At 41.5% G+C, this 25,260-nt stretch overlaps 2 protein-coding genes across 4 annotated transcripts; both read right to left on the reverse strand.

Moving 5' to 3' along the window:
* Positions 1–3,375: 3,375 nt before the first annotated feature.
* On the reverse strand, positions 3,376–16,859 carry LOC116250031 (serine/threonine-protein kinase CTR1). 3 transcript variants are annotated; one of them, XM_031623359.2, is made up of 15 exons: positions 15,729–16,859; positions 14,394–14,692; positions 14,163–14,307; positions 12,319–12,434; positions 10,006–10,178; positions 8,509–9,060; positions 8,357–8,397; positions 7,501–7,569; positions 7,137–7,237; positions 6,962–7,046; positions 6,775–6,873; positions 6,630–6,698; positions 5,310–5,441; positions 5,091–5,185; positions 3,376–3,845 (listed from the first exon to the last, which is right to left on the reverse strand). In XM_031623359.2, the coding sequence occupies exons 1-15, from the start codon at positions 16,281–16,283 to the stop codon at positions 3,749–3,751; spliced, it is 2,628 nt and encodes an 875-aa protein (XP_031479219.1). In that variant the 5' UTR covers positions 16,284–16,859; the 3' UTR covers positions 3,376–3,748. The 3 variants fall into 3 exon arrangements, with proteins under 3 accessions (XP_031479219.1, XP_049932611.1, XP_049932610.1); XM_050076654.1 differs by lacking the exon at positions 15,729–16,859 and adding an exon at positions 14,931–15,705; XM_050076653.1 differs by lacking the exon at positions 15,729–16,859 and adding an exon at positions 14,764–14,888.
* Positions 16,860–18,736: 1,877 nt separating this feature from the next.
* LOC116250846 (receptor-like cytosolic serine/threonine-protein kinase RBK1) lies at positions 18,737–24,838 on the reverse strand. The gene is made up of 9 exons (XM_031624798.2): positions 24,668–24,838; positions 24,509–24,566; positions 23,883–24,323; positions 22,067–22,321; positions 21,732–21,886; positions 20,927–21,006; positions 20,060–20,195; positions 19,651–19,800; positions 18,737–19,060 (listed from the first exon to the last, which is right to left on the reverse strand). Exons 2-9 carry the CDS (start codon positions 24,522–24,524, stop codon positions 18,878–18,880), a joined length of 1,416 nt encoding a protein of 471 aa, XP_031480658.1. The 5' UTR covers positions 24,525–24,566; positions 24,668–24,838; the 3' UTR covers positions 18,737–18,877.
* Positions 24,839–25,260: the final 422 nt, after the last annotated feature.

Here is a 25,260-nt window from a genome sequence, read left to right on the forward strand (position 1 = left end):
AATTAGCCTTGGTGTTTGCGTTAGGTACGATGATAACCCGCTTTCGAGTTGCATTATTGATTTAAAAGGCAATAATATCTGGGAGATGAGTACGGGGATGAACGGTGAGGGTATCAGGACCTGACATGGTGGCGAAAGAGCTTGGCAGATCATGCCTAAACCAGGAGAACCTGCGCTGAACTCGGGCCCATATTCTCCGCTGCAGCCTCTGAGTGCTTGACGGGCAGGTGAAATCATTCACAGATTTGGCTTTCTTTAATTGGTAGACGACCAAATCCTGCGCCGGAAGCCGCCAGCCTGTTGTAGGTGAAGGGGCATGAGAATGGAAGACAAGCCAGTGTACGCCACCACCATCTTGGTTGCTTTGTGATAGGTGGATAACGGAACGAGGATGGGATGGCATGAACCCAATGATCCGAGATCTTTCCTCTCCGCTAGGGTTATAGATATTTAGCAAGCCAAAATATTCAACACAAAATCGGCGGCTTAAGAAGAAGAGCAATATCACTTCTGGTAAACGTGCAAAGAAACTGACGGCTTGCTAGATATCTTGAATAAGCTTCAAACACTCGGACACTTTAAAGACGACTTGTGGCCGTCCTTGGCAGGGAAAAAGGAGGACAGATCTGTTAACTCTTTTGGGTATCAGACTGTTGAGACATGCAGTCTGGTAGAAGCTCAGGTGGGTGAGTTGCAGGGAACTTGCTCCTTCTCATGAAACACAAAGGGGCTGGTGGAACCCATCACCTTTGGGAAGTGGGAACTGTCCACACTGGAGGTGTGTCATTTTCGGTTCAGCGTGTCAATGGATGATGCGCCGGCATGAATCTTGCCTCATTAGGCTGTTACTCTACATTTCATTTTTCGTTGGTAAAACTTACAACTCTTAACGCAAAAAAGTTCGTAGGAAACTCGTTTTCACAATCGAACTTCGAACTACCCTCAAAAACAAAAAAGCGGATTCGCATATAGGAGTCCCATCTTTGTCGTCCTATCCACCTTGTTCTAAAAGGGGCGTTTGATGGAATGGAATTTTGATACGCAAAATCTCATCGCAAACTAAAATTATAATGAAAATTTCAGTTCAAGTTTTTCCATTACTATCACTTTTGATTCTAGATTTGAAAATGATGTGTTTGATAAAACATGAATTAGAAGTTTGATGAATTAAAACCATGATGATATGTGTTCTAGAGAGAGAAAAAAATCTAAAATTTTGAAATCATAATTCTATTCCCTAGGGTAGAATCACAATTCTGAAATTTTAATTTAAGAACGAGCCTATTTTGGAATCAAAAGTCTTTGTCTGATAATGTAAATCTTATTTCATAAAAATGAGAATCTTAATTTCAAAATTTTGTAATTTTGGCCTCATCAAGCATCCCTTAAATCTTGCACTAACAAAAACCAAGAAAAAAGGGTTGGGAAGTCCATGAACACATTTTGCTGTTGTTGCTGTCTTATGGGGGTTGCTTTGTTTGGGTTAACAAGGGTGTAAGCATTGAGAATTCGTCACTGAAAGCAGCTCTGAATCCTAGAGGATAGGAAGAATGGAAAAGATTTCAGCCGTCACGATTTCCTCCTGTTCACCAGCCGAATGTGTCTTTGCTGGATGAAACTTGGGCCTCTTAATACATAGACAACTGTTCTTCTCATGGATGCCTAAATATCACGTCGCAACTGACAACCAACGTTGCATCTGGTACACAGTCAGCTCCACAGTACTAAAGACATTCAAATTTAAGTGGTTCTGGTTCGTGCGCCATTTGGTGCATGCCGTGAGCTTGAGCATGTTATGGAGTTGACCGACCAGCTCTGGAGAAGGACACTTGCTCGATTCCAGAAAATGGAAGCTAGCGGCGCCCCATGATACACCACGCAATCTGGCCTTTTGACGGGTCAAGCCACACGCGGTTCAAACTCGAAACGGAGCCAGCACCAAAAGACTAAATACGGGCCAGTAATCCCCGGAACAGTGGTAGAAAATCAATTCTAATGACTATGGCACTGGTTCCGTTCTCATGGGAAAAGCTCTCAGAGGAAACCGAAGCCGCTGCTTTCAACTTTCAAGAGAATTCAGATCTGGGCTTCGACAGAGAAAGAGACTTTCGCTATCCCCATGTTTGAGTTGCAGTACGTATAGTAAGTAATCTTACGAACTAATTATGGCAGCGAAGTGATTGAGCTACCTTCCACAATCTCTAACGTGTTCTTCCACTTAATATGTGCTCGTGCTGATGGTTTCATGGGAGACGTACCAAACTGTATCCTGCTGGGTCAAAAACAAGCCGCAATGATCTAGGAACTCCAGCTCAAGCTGGCACATGCACCGGTCGGAACTCGGACTCGTATATGTGTCTACACATGTGTCCATAAAATACACACGCAATAAAATAAGAGCAAACATTGAAACTCAATATTACAATATCTCTCTCTCTCTCTCTCTCTCTCTAAAAGGGCTACCAGTATATAAATACATATATATTTGTGTCGAACCCTTAAATGCTAGGCTCATAAGAATTATTTTAGCCTTTGATTTTTCCCATTGATAGTTGAGGGAAAAAAGAGAGAGTTGTGAACTGGTAATAATAGACGTCCATTTTATTTTTATTTTTATTTTGGTCTAACCACCAATCTAAAAAAAACAGAGGCTTAAGATGGTTTCTTACGAATCTAACAGCTCATTTCCTAGTCTATTTCATCTCGTCATTGTTCCACATTAAATCATATTTAATAAAGAAAAGAAACTAACAAATTAAGATTGTCGCAACATTTACGCGCGAACCTAGGAAGAAGAAGTGAACCTTGTTGGGTTATAGAATCATTTCCATGGATCAGAACTGTATGATTTTTTTTTTCCTTTTCTTGTGGACAACCTTGAAAGTTGAAACATGGGAATCAGATCCTTATCCTTAATCCTATAAGAAAATGCACTCCCTCCCTAATGAAAGTGCATCAAATCTCAAGCGAACCATGTTGTGCATAATTTCCATGATAATAACCACAGCATCAATTCGGAGCTTCCTGGTTTAATTTTCGCTCTTTAGTAAGACGAAACGGACTCCACCAACAGAAGGGAGACGACAGCTTGACAAGCAACTACCCCAAAATAAGAGAAGCTAAGGGTTTTAACCGTCGAGGCATACCCCAGATCCTGAGTCGCAATGTGGTAATAAATTCAAGAACGACCGGCAACTAGGAAAGTGTTTCAGAAGAAAAAAAGATCAACATACTTTCAATATGAAACGCTTCAACAATAGCAGACATTAAAGGCACTTGCATTTTGGCCACTCAAGTAACAGTAAATCTTTTTTTTTTTTGGGTCTCCTCGGAGGCATCCAACGAAATTGGAACCAGTAACAGTAAAGACATTGCTAGCATCAAAGGATACGACTCGATTACTTTCTTTGTGACATTGTGGATAGTCAACGCACTTATACAAGGTTGAAAAAGAACTATACGCTGGTTAATATTTACAAGAAAAATATGTAAGGGTCCTCGTGTAAAAAATAATTCAATCTGCCTGGCATTCATCTCACAAGCTGCAGAAAGCAACTCTTAGCGTCGAAGACAACACACCCTATTCGCAAAGATGGGCAGGCATTAGAGACCCAACAACCTCAAGGCAAGTGCTTGCCAACAAGCGCCAGATTTACTCTTCAACTCCACCGTTTCGTCAGTCATCATTTTATCTTGTTTTATTGGCCGAGACAAGATAAAAAATCAACAGAAACTGCCTCGAGAATTATCAGGCATCCCCCATATGCACAGACTGTGAAGGAGATTTCAATAATTTCTTCAGTGTGTCCACAATATTAGCAAAAGATGGCCGCTGCTTTGGGTCACTGCAGAAAATGACAAAAAAAAGAGTATTTCAAGGACATAAAAAGACAGAGAAAGAGAAGCAAAGTGATGCAGCAGCAGAACAAAGCCCCATTCAAAAGCCACGTTCGTTATGGGAGAACTACGGAGGCTTGACCCAAGGGACTCCATGCTATTCTCGTCCACACGCTGGTTTCCTATATGACTGCAATCCGACCTTATCTTAACAGCTGCTTAACATGCAACTTATCCGCATCCAGCAATTGATCTTTCAAAAACAAGAAAAGATTACAAAACCAATATGCACCACCCATCTTTTACAGGACATTAGACAGGTTTCTAAGAGGGCGTTTGATAACAGCAACTGAGCAACTCTGTGTTCTTTGGAATGCAGAGTTCCATGAATCTGTTCCAGAACATAAAATGGACACATTTATGGAACACTGCATTCCAGAGAATGTGAAGTTTCTGTTTGCAAAACACCTTCTAAGTTTTCTAGAGAATTCTCAAACCATCACCTCTCAACGGCAAACGTTAATTTACTAGAAAAAACAAAAAATAATAATTAAAAACCATCGCTGGAAAATAACTTCTTTTTAAAGAGGAAACAGTCTGGTCGTCGTCGCCTCTCATTGCCGTTCAGTGCGGGTCGATGGAGATGGCAAGACAAAGGTCAACAGTGAATGAAAGAGCAAATGTTTTTAACAAAAATGGCAAGGGACGACATCGACCTTCGCTGATCCTCACTGCACAGCAAGGGTTGGCTTGAAGCTCACCCTCAGTCCAACAAGGGTCAAGGGCTGGCTATCAACCTCTGCAGTGTGCCCTCGTGTTGACCCTTGGTGGAAACAGAGGGTTAACAGCAATGCCATTGTTCCTCGCCTGATGGCAACCCTCGCAGCCCGCGAGGACAAAAGTGACCGGTGAGGGTTGATTGTCTTAAACCATTGGCCCTCATTGCTGTCCAGCAAGGAGCGCACCAGTTAAAGCTTTTTTTTTTTTTTGTTTTTTTTTAATAAAGAGGGCAATTTTGTGATTGCTTCATTCATTTTAACGTTTATCATTATCGAGCGGTTGTTTGAGAACCTATTTGATGTCTTTTAAAAGAGGGGCGCCTATTTGATATGATCTCATTTGAGCGTGATTTTGTAATTTTTTCCAAAAAATAGAGAAACCCAAGAAAGAAGAAAAGAATTCAATAGAAGCAATTCAATAACAAAAACAGATGTGATGTAACCTAACCAAAGAAGTCCAGAAGCAACTCTTACCTGGCCCAGCAAGCCTCCATGAGAGCAGCTAAGGTGGGGTTTGTATTTGGTGGGATGGCAAGCCTTCTGTTCTGGAAAGCAACAGCTCCTACTACCTGATTTTACTTCTTCTGGTTAGCATAATCAAAAGTGACCTATGGAGACTCTATGGGAAAGGGAATGGTCAAGATTTTAGAGTACAGATAGAAAAAATGCAGGTCTTAATCAGGGAAAACTGACCTGTGCAGGGCTAAGCTCAACCCATGGTTGTTGCATCGTTACAAGCTCCCACAATATTACACCAAAACTGTATACATCAGATTTTTCATTCGAAGGCTCTCCACGGAGGAACTCAGGAGCCATCCACTCAGGCTGCAGGGACAGTATGAACATATGATCACTAGGAGGCTCTCTCACAATTAAACTGACAAAACATGTAAGCTTTTGCTCCAAACTATGAGGGCATATTCATAACTTTCAACTTACATATTACAATCAACAGTACTTCATCAAGCATCACATTCAGAGTACAAACAAGTGTACCACGCATTGGTTTGTCACATGGATATACAAATGTTTCTTTTAGGACAAAAAGTCAACAAAAAACATCAAACAACAAAACCAACAAGAAGGAATCATTACATGAAAACTGCACGAGCTCATCGTTATCACTTTCAAATACTATGTATGCTTATAACTTGCATGGAAGTGCATTTGCACGTATGTTACATACTGGAGTTATTTAGCATCTGCATAAAAAACTACAAAAAAATGGTATAATGATTGAAGATCTACAGATGCTAATGTATCAGCACTTTGTGCAATCCGCTTCTCTCTTATCCATCATGCAACCCTTGTATATTAATATAGCGCAATGAATTTTATGAGCATAATAGGATATCAAAACTAACCGCCACACATCATAATTTGTGTTCCCCTACTATAGCATGTGCCTGCTGTATGCCCAGAAGGATCATCCCTCAGGCCTCAGGCCAGAGACCTGAAAGCAGGTGTAGAGCCAGGGGTACTGGCAGGGGCCATCCTCCCTTCCCTTCCCCTCCCCTCCCCCCCACCCTCTTTTCTCTCTGACATTTTGAAAAATAAACATGTACCTGTTAATGTTTTTTGAAAAAATTACTTTTCACCTTGTAAGAAGTTTGAAAAATATGGTGGCCCCTGTGACAGTCGGTCAACCCCCCAAGACAAAAATCCTGGCTCGGTCCTTGCCTAGTGGTACGCTCTTCCATGCACACATACTTGTGGTACTGACATCAGAAACGTTGTTGGCAACCCACCCCTCACCATCATATATAAACACACACAACCAAAAAAATTACAAAATAAAAGAAACAGAAGCTTTACCTCCCAGACCTGGAAGGCTGCATAGTCTCACAAACAAGAACCAGGAATGGAGGGGAGAGGAAACATTCCCATCCACTACTCCCCTCGGCCTAACGTGCATCCTTTAGGATGCTTTTTTCATGCTCATCTTAGTGATAAAAAAGAAGTATAGCTCAAAGAAAACAATAAACTTTCATTTGAAGTCGCAAAAATTCTTACCGTCCCAGCAACGGATTTGGAGGAAATAAAAGTGTTGGCCTTGAATCTAGACAACCCAAAATCACACACCTGAATGCATAAACATTAAGATTCCATATAGTAGCCATAAAAGAACCCAGATCTTCACATGAATTCAATGCAATACCTTAACTGCCCAGTTTTTATCTACCAACAAATTTGGAGTCTTAAGATCCCAATGAACTATAGGAGGACTAAGACAATGAAGATAGTTAATGCCTTTGGCCTGCAAATAAAGCACAGGTATAAACTGTTAGATACAAATAATTCTTGACAATTTCAGGGTATAATTAAATGTAAACACTTGTCCTGACCACATCCAATGCCATGCGCAAACGCCTCCTCTTATCCAATATCTCACCACCAGCTGCTCTATGAATTAGACGATACAGACTACCCCTGTCCCAGAAAAGTCAAATTTTAGCAAACATTCACCACCAGAATAACTAAAATGTCAAAGCTAATAATTTTTTTTCCCAAGCAGCTGACCTTGGTAAGTATTCAGTCACTATTGACAAATGTGGACGTTTAGTAACTGCACCCATGAAGAGAACGACATTGGGATGACGGACACGCTTCATGATAGCAACCTAAAGACAATAAAAAGAGGATCAGAATGATAACAAACAATACACATTTAGCCAGAACCGCCAACCATCTCCGGGTAAAAGCACACTAGATATGATGCACACTCGATAAGCTCATACTTTGAAGAGAGATATGCAAGTCAAACCAGGAAGTAGAGCAACTGAAGACATAGAAGTCAATTACTCTAATGCCTGGACTGAAGCATTGTGCATCCCATGCCGAGCACATGCATGTTGAGAATAAAACAATTTAATTCGCTAGATACCTCTCTTAGAAATTCCCTTAGCTGATCCTCACTAAAATCTTGTTCACTAAGCACCTTAACAGCAACATCCTAAAAGTCAAAACACCAAGAACACAAAAGCTTATCAGAACAGGACTGAAAAATTAAAGTACGAGCAGAAACCTACAGGTCACTATTGAAACAATCTCAAAAATTTAGGGATGAAAAGATGCAAATTGAATAACTTGGAAGATTGAGAGCATTTTCCAAACAATGTACATGAGCAGAACATAGATGAATGAAGCATGCATGTATGTGCTGATTTTGTACTTTTCCACAATTTCTGCTGTTAGATTTGCTGCCTTGCATGCCTAATTGTGTTGAGCAAACCAGAGGCTGCATAAGGTCAGACATCCTAGTGAAAGAGAGTTCCCCACCGTGCACCCCCCCCCCTACCCCAACAACCAATAAAAAAAAAAGGCTATCATTTGTCTACAACAGGAATTCATATATTGAAACCAGGTTTTATTGTCTTGGTTTAATCAACCAGCTGTTTCAGCATCTCAATCAGATTGATCTGATCTTTATACAAATGACAGTAGTGGAGAATCAATTGTCCTTCTCAGTGTCACCCTCAATATTTTTTTGATATGTGTGAAAAGGAAAAGTGAAATATCAAATGTAAAATGAAAATATTGCGCACTCTGCTTCAGCATGTCAATCAGATTCTTTGAGCATTATATAAATGATAACACTGGAGCATCAAATGTCCATTTCAATTTCACCAACGATATTTTGGGGATATATGTGTAAAGGAAAAGTGAAATATCAATGGGGATACATGTGTAAAGGAAAAGTGAAATATCAAACGTCAAGTGACAATATTGTCAGAACTAACCGATCCATGCCATTCAGCACGATGAACAGTTCCAAATGAACCTGCAGTGGACATTCTCTTGAATAGTTAACCAAAATAATACAACATCCAAAAGAAAGAAAAGAAACATGGGAAAATAAACACACGAAATAATCTGTCGATGCAGAACATACCAGCACCAACACGCTCTTTTATGTGCAGGTCATCCCATGGGATTTCGAGCCAATCCATTGCAAGAGATGGTTCAAGGTTCACATAACCTGGTCTAGCAGCACTAGAACTAGGCAAAACCCTTTTGTTTTCAGTTGCTGTCGGCTGAACAGAAGACTCTAATTTTGACTTTTCAAGCTTATTACAATCCATTGGAATATGGCAGGGAAAACTAGCTTCCGTAACAGGCTTCTCAACAAAAGCCATAGACTGATCAACATGATGAACTGGAGCCTTTTCACTAGCACCTTGATGAATTTCGGGCATGCAATCTTGACTAGCCGGCCTCTTATCATGGGGGAGCCCCTCAGCATACTCTTTAAACTCCATAAGCAGCGGTATATTGGTGGTGTGTCCTTCCTCAGTTTGAAATGGCATGCATGCTTTTGAATTATCACATAATTTAAGTTCCAACATGGGAAGAGTGGTTTTCCCACTGCCTACCTCAACTCGGTAATGATTATTTGTTTCCTGAGGACTTGTCGTGTCAATTAGATCAATGGAACCTTGTCTCCCTATGCCATGAGAAAAAAATATTTCGCTGTCAGTGAATTCAAAGATGATATGTGAAGAACATTTTATTGCAAATCTGACCACACTTCTTTCAGCAATACACAAAGAGAAGAACAAGAAGTCAAACATAAAATTGAAGTTTCCTCCTGAAGAAAGACTGAAAGGGTGGCCAACAGTTAGATAGAAAACAAAATTCAAGCATAAGCAACAAAAAGATTCTGGGATGAAACAAAAGCAAACATCAAAGTATGCAAAAGATGTGCTCAAAAGGAAAAGAATGTCAGGGGGTAATCAATAATTCCATTTCAGATGGTGTTCACCAAAATTTAGTAACTAATGCCTAAAAAGGTCAAGTCCATGAAAAAAAGACTGTTAATCTCCTTCATTATGTGATTTAGCAGTTTGTGCTATTGGCAATTTGCTCAAGATATTACATACACACGCTAAGGAATGGTATGGACCATATAGACCAGTATCTGTCATACCTTCCATGAGATTGACAGATGAAATTTTAGAAGTGGGAACATGAGAAAAGAGTATGGAATTTGAATTTGTAGCTTTTTCCATCTCCCACTCCTGTGATGAGGAAAAGTTTGGGCATGCTACAAATTCGAAAATCTACCTTTTTCATCGCCCACTCCAGAGATCTCCTCCAGCAGATCTCATGTGATGGATGATCGACAATAGTCATATGTTCTACTGATATATATATATGTGTGTGTGTGTGTGAGAGAGAGAGAGAGAGAGGAAGAGGATTCAGGTGCTATATGTAATTCCTCAAGACCTTATGAACCTACCTTCAATTTGACTTCATAACAAAAGTGCAACAGATATACACAGAAAACAGTAAATTCATCACATAATAAGCTAGCAAGAACATTACAAGGAAGATATAGTAGGTAATCAAAGAAAGACCAAAACTGCACGCTCTCAAGAGTAGACTATACCTGTTTGTTGGGGGATCCTGTGAAGAGGGTCTTCCTTGTTTATGATGTATGGATAACAGAACGCACTTGAAATTCGGAAAGGTGATGGCATTGCTAAAACAGAAGGCCCATTTATGGAGGAATCAGGCTCATGAAGAGTTCCTGGCTCTCCAATTAAATCAACTACACACTCCCTGCCATGAAATTAAGTATCAAAGGGGGAAAATGCATGAAACATACAGACATTGAGCAACAACCCACTATTCCAGGAGCACAGATCTCAATTTTCAAGTTCAAGATAGGAAATGAAAATCATTTATGTGTAAAAGCTGCAAATATTTCTATCAAAGTTGAGATTTGCTATTTTACATTCAAAGTGCATGGTTGCACCATGTTTTTTACTCTCTAAGAATGTGATATCATGCTATACCTCATGATTTTCATCATAAAGCTCCTTCTTCTCTAGTTATTTGTTTAAGTGAACTAGCTTTCAATTAAGTCATGCTGGTCTAGAACAATGCTAGGCGTGGCCAAGCACAAAACTAAGTCATCTCGAAAATAAAGCAGCCCTGTCCTGGGTTACAGCCTACTTCATTGCAACTTATCCACGCCCGATCCCTTCTGCACTGGTCAAAATTAACATGAGCATGTTTTTTACTACACGCACATTCAAAGTTATATTTCAAAATACTTGCAAAACTTTCCCTTTGAAATCCGATTCCTCACATGCCTAGGCTATCATTCCAACTGCCTTATGCACTGGCAAACATGAGAAATGACCTCAAAAAGCAAGAATAATCCTATCTGAAAAGGTGGATCAGGAAGTTGATTGAGAGACGTATATACAAGTCCATCTGGAGTCAAAAAATGCACAGGAAGACAGGATGGATTTGTACAAGCTGGTCAACTCCAGTAACACTCAACTATAGTTCAATAAGTTAGACCAATGAGCTCTCTGCCAAATACAAGTCTGGGATATACCAAGTAAGATCCATTTGAACCCTCATGCCTCCAGATTTAGTTGGACTCAGAGAGGCATGCTAAGGTGTGTGAAAGTTCTTAGTAGATATGTCGATGAAACTAGCCAATTGAATAAAGGAAATGAACAAAAGTTAGGCAGCAATTCATGATATTGCATGCAAATGAACTAGTACTATCATAGAGTTTATACCAACACCACCACAGCTTTGGGGGAATTTGGCCATTATATGTATCAGAAATCTATCACCAATAATACTCACAGACCACAAAAGAGTTGTTAAAGCACATTATAAATGATCAGTGATGAGTACAGTACATTAAAAAATTAAAAAAAAAATCGTATAAAATGGCAAAAAAGTATTAGACAGAATATCATTTTGAAACTCATAAAGATTCACTCATTTACAAAATATGAACCATCGTTTCAGAAATTAGTCAAGGAACACAACTAAAATCAACATTCACATCTTCCAGGCTGATGATCCAAGAAAATAACAAACAAAATCCTAGTAAGGCCAGACTGACAGATCAGAGTATATGAAAGGATAATCGATGATCCTATAAGGAGGTTTACTTGGCTGTGAGGTTTCCATCTTGTTCATCTTCTATGCTCCTGAGTTGTCAAAAAGAAAATGTAATACATGGGATACATGCAATGTATAGGCTTACCCCACACAGTTTCCAACGTGACAAGAGGGGTCTTCTGTCGAAAATGCTTGTGTGGGTGTGTGCCTGTGTGAGAGAGAGAGAAAGAGGGAGGGCCTATTATTTTCAATGGTAATCACAGACGAAGCAGAGAAGGGCAGCCCACGCAACACCTTCTCTCTCTACAGCATCATACCTCTGTGTGTGTGTGCGTGTGCGAGAGAGAGAGAGAGAGAGAGACCCCATTGTACATGCATGAACTGTTTTTAGTATCGGTTCAGACCAACCATGTGAAGACATGGATTTACATGAATAGGCTAATGGCTGACTGATCTACTGCACAATCGTCTTCTTCCTTTTCATTTATTTCTCCTTTTCTTTTTATACATATGTTATTATGTTTGCAATAAAAGGCTTGGGGAGTCTCTCCCCTGCAGGTTTGCATCTGTGTGTGTGTGTGAGAGAGAGAGAGAGAGAGAGATTCTGACATGAACCAAACCACTTTCAAAGATCCTCAACATTGTGTGGTCACATGTTCGACAGCATTACAGAACTTAGGAAAATTAAGGGGCAATCAACAACTATTGTATTAAGCATGCCATGCCAAAGAGAAAGGGTTAACAACCATGATGCAATGGACACAACCATGAAATAAAACAGAAAGTGGTTGAACAAAAACAGGAAAGGAATAGAAGGAAAAAGGCAAACCTCCATATCCCTTTATCATCTGTCAATTTGATGAGACAACAAGTGCTACATTCTGATGCACAATATCTACAACCTCGAGCAATCCGACATGGTAATTTAATAGCATCAGCCAACACCTGCATTACGAAATATATTTTAGGACATGACATCAAGGACATGTACATATACAGAACACCTAAAGCAATAGCACATTCCACACCCAAGGAGACATCGCAATGAAACTACATGCTATATATCAGAAAGTAATAGAATATAAATATCTGCATAGTCAGACAAACAAATAGTCAAAAGCAGTGTCAGGAGCTTCAATCACTCGCTCGCAAATGATAAAAGCAATAGAATCCTCTACATCTCCAGCAGCTGTTGCCTTAACAATATCATAGATTGGAAATGACCATAATCTAGAAATCCTAACCAACAAACTTTAACTCACTACATAGTTGATAGTTTTCTTTAAATGTGACTGTAAATCTATGAAACATGGTTGCGGGCATCTGATATGTTGGTGTCGACTCGGCTAGACACGCATTCCGGTACGGACACGCAGCTCATGTGGTGTCGGATATGGTCAACATACCTGAGTACGCGTCCGACCAATTTTGGACCCGGTCAGCACTGACCAAGACCTTTTCCGTCCACATTTTTAGGGTTTTTTTTCCCGCCTTTTACCTTACATCTAGTCTACAGTTCCCAAACCCAAACTGCACTCTCTCTGTCGTTGCTGCTCTGTTCTTCCCTTTCTGGCAGCAGTTCTCCACCCTCTGGCCATCCACCTGCTCCTTCCAGCACCCATACTCAGATTTATGCATCTTGTTCCATCCAGAACTTAGGAGTCTGCTGTTCCGTTTTTTCCTATTATGTTTGTTTCATCGTTTTTCTTTTTCAGCTTCATTGGGCCAACAACTGCTGTTCACTTTTTCCTGTGTGTGTGTGTGTGTATATATATATATATAGACACACACACACACACATATATATACACACCCATACCCATGATTTTGAATTTTGGCCCGCACCGGTACCCATGTGACATAGCTGTAAATTAGTGAATGAATTACAAGAGAGAAGTAAACAACAGCCTATAAGAAGCTGTTGCTGTTGCCAGTTTAGATCCACTAAATATGGATCTTTTCCTAAAAGAAGATGCCAAACTAAGCTGAAGCCACCCAAGCCCTACTTTCCCACCAGTTAGAAGCAAGTTTGGTGGAACTTGCTCTGAACATCCACAACAGTCACTATTTCTGTAACAGAAACAGCCCACGGGATTAATGAAGAAACTTTTTTATGCATCCCTTGGCACACAAGACTAAGTGAATGACTGCCAACTTTTTACATGATTTCAATTTCACAAAATCATCTGAAAGAGACTAAATGGGCCACAGCAGGCACTTGTACTCTGGAATTCATCAAACAATGTTGACCTACAAAGTAAACATGTTCTCATCAAAGCTTCTAATTATATTTGAAGCAGATATAACAACTTAACCAGACAAGGCGCAATTCACCAAGCCAAAAGAAACACCCAAGTCTAGCTACAAAGGCTCATCCCCTTCCAAAACAGAGAAAAGAGCACAAGACAATATATTACCAAAAAGCACATATTACAGATGAAAAAAAATGTCCATTTGCCATGTATATTCAAAATGAAAACCGACTAACAGCAACCATAAATATTAGGAGAGATTTTAAGAACATGATGAGCATATAGGCACACAGTTAACCGCAGCCAATGTGGATGGAGAGAGAAAAGAATGATAAAATCAAGAATACGTGGCAGTTACTTCTCATAGAAACCTAATGATTCATGGGCAAATGAGCATGAATCCATCAAGTTCAGAATTCACCTTAAACAGCACAGCACGATGTCTGCAAAGCCCCTTGGTAAGGCTGCCAATTGAAAGCACCACAGAACCATGGCATTCTCTCAACATCTCACTAGATGCTTGCCATTGCCTATAGAGCTCGCCATGCTCTGTTTGGAACGAGCCACTTCAATACCCAAAAAAGGCAGGAATTGGTATTCATAACCTTCAAGCGAAACATAAAAGTTTCTGCACATGAAACCAACAACTCACCCCAAAACCATGCAGACAAGCTTCCCAAGTTTGTCCACCAACTCCACCGTGCTGCCTGAAGCATGATAAAAGAACAGTGCCCTTTCCTCAAGCTCCCTAAGCTGTGGATCCCCCGCTCTGTTAACAAGAACCGCCTCCATAGACGAATCAGCGGGACTTACCGCTCGAAGAGATGATAGCGAGGGCATGCGTCTCGCTTCTTCTGCGCCATTACACATGACCCACAGGTATGGATTCATTCCCATAACAAGATAGAACCCATCAGATATCTTATCAGAATACGACAAGCAACCTGTAACCTGTAATGAGAAACAAATTAAAATAGAAAAACAAAATATCGAGCAAGAATCATCGATCAAGCACGACCCACCTCTTAGTGAAAATAAATTCATTTCTCTCAAAAGGTCCTCGATCACTAGTTCTTACAGGAGAAAAGCGAACAAACTACAGGTAACCATGCAACATAAATGAAAATAATAAAACAAAAAATAAAAAGAAAACATAAACATAAACATACACAAGGGGAAATTTGCTTACCAACAATCAATAAAAAAGATCATGATAAACTAATCCAAAGATTCTTAGAACGGAGGGCGTAAATGGCAGGACACAATCCGGACAGACCAGACGATAAGGAGAAGGGTTATCAGAAGGCGTTATGCTAGGTTGGCCGATACGAAGAGCCGATTCGGTTTAGCGGTCGTACAAGCCTCGACGACTCGGAAACTCGTGACCAATCCTCGAATCCAAGTCCAGACAGTCGATGGAGATGGACAAGATATGGGCACTCAATCCGCATTACCGGCTGAGACGCCCGAACACCAAGGTCTACCCACTTCCGACTCGTCCCACTCCTGCACGAGTTACGGAGTAGTTGAAAATCACGGAAAACCAGAATCCCATTGGAAGGCCACGTCGCAGGCTTTTCTGGACTCCATGCATCAATCTCCGACAGATGCTTGTCGCCAATCCCAATATCGAGATTAATTAATCCAATCGTTAACGAGACAAAGAAAACTACCGGTCGAGAAGAACCAAGAAGATCTCCATTTTCCAACGACGCCACAGCATTCCCATTTCCCAACCCAAATAACCAGGAACCGCGTCACGCACTTACGGGAAGGGGAAGGCCTCTTCCGTTAACGGAGTTCCCCACATCGTCCCGACAAGCTTGAACAGATTAATCACAATCAATTGTTTTAGCCCCTTATTATCTGACTATACGACCTCAGGGCAACCAATCACAACTTAAATACACCATTCATCGCGTAATCGAGAAGCCACAAAGACATGCATGCGCAACCTCGCTGTGCACACAAGACGGGAACAGCGTACCCAGAAGCGGTAGGCCATCGCGGCGGAGGAGCCCTCCTTGGAGGCCGGCTCGCCGCCGCGGAGGAGCTCCGCCTCCTCCGCCAAGAACGCGTGCGTCGTGAGCCGCAGTGCGAGCGTCAGCTGAAGGTAGTAGCTTTCTCTCGCCCGCCTCGCCCAGCTCTCGCCCTTCCAGAACTCGCCCGATGCCTCGCTTACCAGCCCGATCTCCCTCCCGATCGCCGCCGTCAACGACGCCGCCGACGAAGTATCCCCGCCGGAACCCGCGCTCTCCCCACTCGACGACGTCCTCACCGCCTTGAATCCCAGTTCCCTCATCCCGGGCACCCTGAGCCTCGCCCCTCCGATCATCTTGCCCGCACCGCCTACCCCGACCCCGCGCCCCGCCCCGTAATTATAAGCACCTCTGGGTCCCCTCGCGACCCCGGGGCCAGTCGCTATCTCAGTCCTCCTCCACCGGTGCCCGCCGTCGCCATCAACTCCGCCGTTGGTTGCGTGCCATAGAGGGCGCCTGTCCATGGGTTCCGCAGCTTCCACTGGAGGATTGGACGTCGGCATCGCCCTCACGAGCCTCACGGGTTCTCCTTCTCGTCCCTACCCGCATTTATCTAAACCCTAACCCCAACTCCCCCTCTTCCTCTGGCTCTCTCCCTCTCTCTCACCCCTCCTGCGTCACCGGGACGCAACGGCACGTGCACAACAACCTCCACTTCCGCCAACATAGACACAAAGCCGCCGAAAACACACCCGGAATCCGGCTTTCGGTCTTTCAGACGCGGCTCCGGCTAGAGGAAGAGATAAAATCCGGAGGAGTTCGCGCGGTTAGGCTGATCGTCAGCCTTCTCCTGTTCCCTATGCGCATGGGGGTGGGCCGCACGTCAGCAAGTAAGTGACGAAAATACCCTCTCCGGGTCACTAATCATAGGCGCAGACTCGCGGGAAACATCGTTTTCTTGGGGTACCGCATGAGGGTAAGATGGTCAGTTTAGTGTGGCTCGGCGACGGACTCCGTCGCCGGCCGCGAGAAAGCCACAAAAAGTTTTGTGAGAGAAAGGAAACGGGGAAAGGCCCTTTCGCCTTTTTGCAACCTGTGCGAACGGCGACGCGTAGGCCCAAGGGGCCCCTCTCCTCTGAGACCGACGTTCATCTACATGTCTGCTCCCCTCTTTCTTGTTACAAATTTTTTTTTTTACTGAAGAAGGCTCGGTGGGCGCCGTCGATGATAAGGATGGGTTCTAGCCCGGACAGAATGTTGCTTGTAATATTTTTTAATGATCTATATACATCATCAAAGAACACGATTTTTGCTTATGAACACCTCGTGTGATTGTCATCGTCTTATTAAAGACTTTAAGCTTTTTGAATTTTTCAAAAACGTAATTTAATTACCTTTCTAACTATTCCAGTTTAGTAGCTGACAAAGACTATGGTTCTCTCTCTCTCTCTATGATAAATTGCTACATTTGTGACCCTTAAGTGCCTCATCTTGGTTGTTGATCTTTTCAATATGAAAGCTTTAGAGAAAATGAAGAAGAAAAAGTTGTTATTAATGTAGATGACTGAAATACTCTAGCTATTTTTTTTCAACCTTCCATGTCAAAAAGATCAATAGTCAAAATGATTCGTTACTATTTTGCACCTAAGGGTTAGGTACATCTAGAATTATTTATAGGGCGGATGAATATCCAATGTACCCATGACATTGATATACACTATAATAAGCTATCATTCAAGAAAAGGAATGGCAAGCTTTATTTTGGCATGGCATTAAAGCTAAAACCTTATACTCATTATAGTGGCAAGGTTTGTTAATGGTGCATATATATATATATATATATATATATATAGCCATCTTGAGCTTCATCCAATAACATCCAAGTGATACACGTTTATGGCTTCTACCAGTAACAAACCAGTTTTTTTGGGGGGGCCCACGTTTTTCGGGTGAGCATGTGCGTCCAACCAGACGCCATTGGCGCGATTTATGTGAGGAGAACGATTTTTGCTTCGGCGTTATTCATCAAGGGAATCAAAAGTTCAAGATATTTTTCGAAGTACATGCATTCAATTCAAGAACTTGAGTTGGGGATAGTTGGCGACTCAAACTGTCTTGGATTTCTTCATACGGGAGTCGCGTGCTTCTTGTCCTCTGAAAAATCTCAGGATGAGAACAAATTTGAAAAAGGTTTTAGGCTAAGTTTTCTAATAAGTGTGGCCTTGTGTGGGCAATTGCCCACAGACCACATAAGCTCAACCTAACAACTTCTTCTTCATATAAGTTGGTTTGTTGTATATTGGTGCCCTCGAATTTAAATATATTATTCTGATCCTCCTCAAACACCAGGGGCCAAGTCAGAGGGTTGGCATGGCGGGGGCCTTGTTTTTCTCAAACACGGGATGTCTGGCTTTTGCGTTATTGGGTAACCCTGGCTAAAGCTTCTTTTGTCCCATCAATTGTGTGTTGGGTCTTCTCAACCGGGTAACTTTCACGGAGTTGGGAGAAAAAGTGTCCCAAACTGTAGGCCTTTTTGGCTTCTCTTTTTAGATGATCACCTGATGTTTAAGCTGCAAGCAAGAATGAGATCTTTTTAAAAGTAGCCAGCGTCAGAATGGAAGCAGCAGGCAGTTAATGAGAGGGAAGGAAGGGGCTATTCTTGCTCAGTCGTCTCTCCATACGACCGTCCACTTCACCACAACCATAGAACCTGAAAAGGCATGACGTTTGTACATGAGCACGTAAATGAGTGGACGTGAAATGAAGTATAAAACACCTAAATATTGTGATTGATTGGGTTGTCTTCCAACTGGATGAGAAGGATGATTACGAGCGGGTGTGTGTGCGGGCAATTGCCCACATGGATCTCAGCCAAAATTTTCTGGTTCTTGCATTGACCTGACTGACTTTCAAATTTAAGCTTCTTCCACCTTTTTCCGGCGTGCATGTATGCATTCAAGCGCCATTACTGGCGGCTGGTTCGAACAGCAAAGATCAAGAACTCAACACAAAAGTAAAACCCTCAAATGCCTTTTCAAGAATTCTGAGGCACCTTACTTTTCCTTTACATTTATAAACCGTGGACTTTCAGGAAACCACAATTCTCAATACAAGAAAGAAAAAAGGAAAAATGAAGAAAAGAGAAGATGTGAAAACCCTAGAATTCCAAAGCGAGTTGCTCGTAGCGATTGAGATCATTGAGGTATCTCGAGGAAGAGTATTCGTCCACGTCCGAGGCGTTCAGCAAGAGCGTCCGGCCGCTGCTTGGCTTGCGCTGCGCTCCTTTCCCCATCGGCTCCGCGCTCGCGCCGCTTCTCTCCCCTCTCAGCAGACTCGCGACCTTCACCATCACAAAAAGGAAGAAGACGGAGGAGGCAATCCCATTAAATGCCGCCTGCAACTTGACCATGTGCACCCAATGCGTCGCCCTCCGACGGTGGAGGAGGGCCCCGTTTGGATGTCGATCGATTTCATGAATTTTCAATTCCTTGATCGGTGCTTGACTTGGCGAAACGCAGAATATGACACATCGAAAAGAACAGGAACTTCGAAAACAACGTTTTCTTAGTACGTGATCGGCGTTTTTGGCTACGATCAACTGTAGTAGGGGAGGGCTCATTGTCGTTTATTAGTTTTTGGAACATATTATTTTCGGGCCTATTTTTTAGTTTTTAGAATTGTAAAGTTTTTTATGATTTTTTTTCCAAATTTTTAAAAGTTATCTAGATTTTCCAAAGAACAACTTCGCCAAAAAATATCACCTGGACAACAATGTAGTTTCTTTATAAAGAAGAAACAGTAGAAATATGAGAGTTGGCCCCGAAGTGGACGGTGTGGTTCGATTCATTTGTATTCTCGACCAGCGTTTGCATGGAATAGTCGGTCTATGGATGATTTTTCTAACGCCAAGATCAAATTAAGAGACCAAACCTGACTCATTCGTGGCCTTGACGCGGCCAAGTAGTGAACGCACATAGACGCGGTCGACACAGCCCACTCCATTTCCTGCCGATCATAGTCGGTCCCGAGGCTCGGGTCCGCCAATTCTCTCACATTCTTGCTACCAAGCAGAGGTTTGGCCTACAAAAAGAAGAAGAATTAGCAAGTTCATTCACTGTTCAATTTCTACTAATCACCAAATGGGTCAGACCCAGTCACCTAGTAGAGAAGTTTTAGTAAACGATGATACAAGTTAATGTAAATGATGTATGAAAGGAATAGGCCATTGTTTCACCGCTTTCACAAAACTGGCAGCCCGTGTTAAGAAATTTATGCAAATCTGTGGCTTGGTTTTGGAATTAGTTCCTTAAAACTCTTTAAAGAAAGAAATATTGCGTACCCACATGAGAAGGCTCTGCCTGCATGAATCTACAGCACGTCTCCCGGTGATGAGCTCCAAAAGCAAGACCCCAAAGGCAAACACATCAATCTTCTCATCCACAATCCCGTGCATGAAGTACTCGGGTGACATGTACCTGAGATTCAGAAAAGGAACATCAGTTGGGCGCGTGTTTGCTAATCCCGGAACGGATCCTCTCATATTCGTCGACGGTAGGTCTAAAGATCCTCACACTGCCGTATTAGCACCTACTCTTCTTATCGGCTTGAATTCCTTTCACTGTTTGAAATTTTAAAATAGTATTTAAACATTAAAATTTGATGAAATAGTAAATTTGAAAAAAAAAATATGTATGTTTTATAAGGGTCGTTTGGTATTGGTAGTAATAATAATAATAATATGTTATTGTACCCAATTTTTGAGATAAGTTTGTAGAATAGTAACAGGTTTTTACTACCACTAAACTAACTCGTATAATATCTAAACCATATAGTATTTGCCAATACGCTCTCAACTGGCTCCTCACCTCAATGGGCGCAGCATAGTTTGTTAGGACGAAGAACATACAAACAATATGTCATCAGTTTGATTCTTATGAGTATTATTTTTATGGACTGCAAATATTAACACATGTGATGCTCAAATTATAGGATGTATAATAAGTAGTCTACCTCAATCTCGGAACAGCTTTTTTATAGTAAGGAGAAGGGGTGACTTTAACCCTTAGTATGCTACCAGACACTAATATTGGAATAAATTAACTGCTTTATTAGCTTTCTGGTTTTTGGACGACCGAGAGATATCGCCGGCACTCGGAAACCTAAATCTTTAAATAAGTACAGGAAAGGAACCGGGAAGAATACAAACCCAAAGGTGCCCTCGATGGGCGACACCACGTGGTGTGTCCAGTTCTCCGGTAGCCATTTTGCTAGCCCGAAATCTGATATCTGCGTCAACTCATCATAGTTAAAGTCATGAAAGATAGAGTGAGAAAGAAATTAAACTAGAGAACTGTATTCAGGATACCCTTTAGATTTTCGATGTTTTTGTCAGGCTGTTTCAAATTTCAGGCAAACCTAACTGTCTAGATGAGATCTACGTGAATGATTTGACAAGATTCGACTCGTGAAAGTGATTTCTAATGAAAAAAAAAAAATCTTTTTAAGTGACCAAACTTTGACCATATTATAACTACCGAGTTTTGAATCACTATAAAATCTTCCCACTAATTCAAACATTTTCTTGTCAAATCTACGTGATACATGCATACATACATATACATTCATTTATTAAATTTTAAATGCTTTGACACTTGAGAGATTATTCTTAACAAATGCGTCTAATTGGCACTGACTATCTTTTTCAAGTCCAAGGTCCTAAAGTTTGTACACCACCTTTTATGTAAGCTTTCTAGCCACAACAAACCCATATTGGGGAACCACTGTCCTGCAATTCAAATTGGATGACTGTCCAATTCCGAAAGCATGTCCTGACAAAGTTAATTTAATCAGCCTATCCCCATTATCTGAAATATGTATAGTTGGTCCCAAAACCTCTCCTACCAATGTTGAATATACCCTTGCAAAAGGCACAAACTGGTGAAGACAATAGCAAAAAGAAAAGTTCCATGGAGCAGTCGAGAGTGAAGAATTTATACATGAAGAAGAGATACCTGGGGCTGGTAATCCTCTGTTAGCAAGATATTAGATGCTTTGATGTCCCTGTGGATTATACGCCGTTGGCATCCCTCATGCAGGTATGTCAGTCCTTCTGCAATCCCCAACGCAATCTTGTACCTGATTCCCCACTCCATTTTTCGCTTTGATCCTGCAACAAAGAAGAAAGAAAAAGCTTGGTCTCAGTATGACAGATTATATGATACGAAAGAGAAAATAGCATGTTTGATTGCATTGAATTTCATATATATGTATGCCACATCATGTACCAGTGCTCATGTAAGCATATGAGACTGACATGAGAAGATGGTAGTTAGTGGATCAGTCATACCTTGAAGCATGGATGCTAAGCTGCCATGAGGGGAGAACTGCAGAACCAGATGAAGACCTCCTTCAATTCCAAACCCAATTAAGCGAGCAGCATTTGGGTGGTCTATATGTGCAATGATCCCTAGTTCAGATAAGAAATCCCCAACTCTCTCCTCCTCTGAGCTCCCCTTTGTCAATCTCTTGATCGCCACAAGCTGCCCATCAGCCAGGCATCCCCTGTACACCTCTGCATGTCCGCCCTTTCCGAGCAGCCTCTCTGTCAGATAAGCTCACAAGTTTTAGCCTTAGGAGTGAAAGTTGAACACTAAGGGGCTGTTTGGCAACAGAAATATATTGTTATTGATATGTTACTGTTCCATGAATGAACCCCAAAAAATTGAGTAGATTCATAAACAGTCTTCAGTTCTTGGTAAGACTAAATCCCTGTTAGAAAACCCATTCTGGCATTACGAAAAAGAAGTGTCTTCAAACTAATTTTGATGTGGAACAAGGTTTCTGACATGGTTGAAGCATAAAATAGGTTGTTTTCTATCTTTCTTTCACCTTCGCAATGGCTAAGTTTTCTCTCAAATCAAGGCAGGGAGAGTCGCAGTTGGCAGGTTGCTGCGGTCAGTAATCTTCTTAGGCCAAGATTTCACAGGGAAAGTGAGATTCCAACAAACAGAGCTATGATTCCTAGGGACCTCGGATTCAACAAGAGGTCAGGAAACAATTAAGAGGGGAGTCGGCAAAGACAAATCAGCACAAGAAAGAGCGGAAGAATGATAAGCACACAATCGTAGTTGACTTGTGGTCCGCTGCATCAGGACAGTAGAATTTAATGAAATAAATACTATACAGACTGCTTGCAACAGTACAAAAACCAAAAAATAACAAAACAAATAATACTTTGAATGGTGTGCCTCAATTAATTTGATATTTTTCGGTATTTTTATCCCTCACCCATCAAATTTCTGATCAAAATATGAGCAGTAATGGCAGAAACAGATATGAAGCAGATTCGACAGCCCGTGGCTAAAAACGTGAACCGTGTCTGAGATCCTGTTAATTTGGTGGGTATGAAGAAATTGAAATGGATGTCAAGAAGTTCGAAGGAAATGTCATTTTGTTTCAAAAAGAAACATGATCTACGCCTTGAAAGGTGTATCCTTTAACAGCTCGGACATATTAAATTGGGTTTCAAAAAACTGCATTGAACCGCAGTTCATGAACAAGATCAACGTAGTATTTTCTTCTCCTGCTTTAGAATATGTCATATTTTAGAAAAAAAGAGAGTTGAAAATAAACTGAACAGCTTTGTAGCCCTTCCCGATCCCTCAAATGGCTACAGAATGATTCTGTAGATTGATACCTAGCTTGTCGGTGAGCAGAATGGTTTTCTTATCGTCTCAACGGGAGGCTAAGCGTCTCTCCTCCTTCCCTTCGCCCTCTCTGATTAAAAAAAACAAACAAAGAAATTTTACATATGAATTTTAAAAAATGTATTTTAACTTATATAAAAAGTTTAAAAAATCATATTTCAGTTTCTGTTAAAATTTTGAAATATAGATCCTTGCTATTAAAAATTCTTAGCTCCCGCATAACGCAAGTAAAGTGATGCGACCTACGACACCATTTGGGTGCTAAGACATCCTCCTAGCCGTCCATGAGAAGAAAGTTACTTTGACGATGCTCCCTAGCTTCATGAGCAACATGGCGATGGGTGCCCACATGCAGATCCTTACACGAGATACCCGAGAAGCCATGAACGACCATGGCAGCACTCTAGCCAAGGTGAACAGTAAATTGGAAGGGGATTAATAGCTGCCAAGCTTTACCAGTGCTGAAGTTATCGGTAGCAGAAGCAAGTTCGTCATAGTCAAAGCTCCTCCATGATGGCTTCGAGATGGAGAACGCTCCAAGAGCGCCTGCATCATCTTCCTCCGATGGGCACCGGCGAGCCACAATCCGGCGAGGGTTCTTCCTTCTGAAGGGAGGGTATCCCACCGGCGGGAATGTCGCGAGCCTTCTCATGGACTTGGTTTTCCACATATGGAACAGAGTCCTCCATTGTGATCGCTCTGAGCTGGTAGGCTTCTCTACAGAGGCGGCGCTTCCTCTGCTGCTACTGCTACTGGTACTTCTGCTGTCGTCTGAGTAAAGCACCAAGGCAGAGCCTCCTACAACCGTCCTGGGGGAGCCGTGCTCATTAGTGCCGCTATCAGAATTGAAGTACTTCATAAAAAATTCTTCCTTTTCCATATTTGTTTCGCGAAACCCTGTTGCTCAGAGCAACCAAAAAAAGGAAAAATGAAGAAAAAACAGAAGAAATTAAGGCTGCTCAGCAATGGAGGCACAGAGAGGGAAATTTGTTGCTCGAAATACGGATACCATTGATTGAGATCATCTAAAGGAACGAGAAACAAACTGACGGAGAATTGTCATGCATCAAAGCATGGTTTACCTGCAATTTCTTCCATTACGTGTTGATTGGCAGAGCTTTACTTGGTCTTAACTACCAACTGCAGACGAAGAGTGGCGAAGTATGAGAGGAGCGCAGAGCAGAGAAATGAACACGAATGCGTTAAAAAGGAAGAAAGGGAGTGAATAGAAAAAGATTTACCTCAGAACCGGATGAGTTCTTCTAAGACCGACTTCCTTCTTTCCAAACACTCAATGGATCTGAAACCCACATATATGCAGCTTATGCATCAAGCTTGTCTGCTTCCCAACTGTTTCACAGTCAGGCAATGGAGAAACCGAAAGAGAAAGCGGAAGGAAGAAAGGTAGGAGGGGGAAGGAGAGTTGGTTTATTTATTAGGCAAGCAATGGCACCAAAATGGGGTCGGCGAATCTAGTTAAAAATGGACATTGCAGGGAAAATACTTTCGGAAATTGTGGGGAAGATTCGTGTAGAATTTTTACTAATTACGATTCATTATCTCCAAATTCCACGTACTAGATCATGCCAACAAAATAAAAAAAAAAACATGATCCCTCCACGTGAGAGAGAGAGGGCCACATTTTTTGCAAAAGTTTAAAGCAACAAAAATCACCCCAAATCTCGTGAAAAATAAAAAAGTTGTGCTTCTAGGCTTTTAAGCAACCAATTAAGGAGTATAAAATTTTGATTTTAGAAAAAAAAAACTTCAAAAATTTTAACGTGCGATGCATCATCTTGCATATTTATTTTAAAAAATAGGACCATTGAACCAA

Source organism: Nymphaea colorata, chromosome 3, assembly GCF_008831285.2.
Source record: "Nymphaea colorata isolate Beijing-Zhang1983 chromosome 3, ASM883128v2, whole genome shotgun sequence".
In the NCBI taxonomy this organism is placed as follows: Eukaryota; Viridiplantae; Streptophyta; class Magnoliopsida; order Nymphaeales; family Nymphaeaceae; genus Nymphaea; species Nymphaea colorata.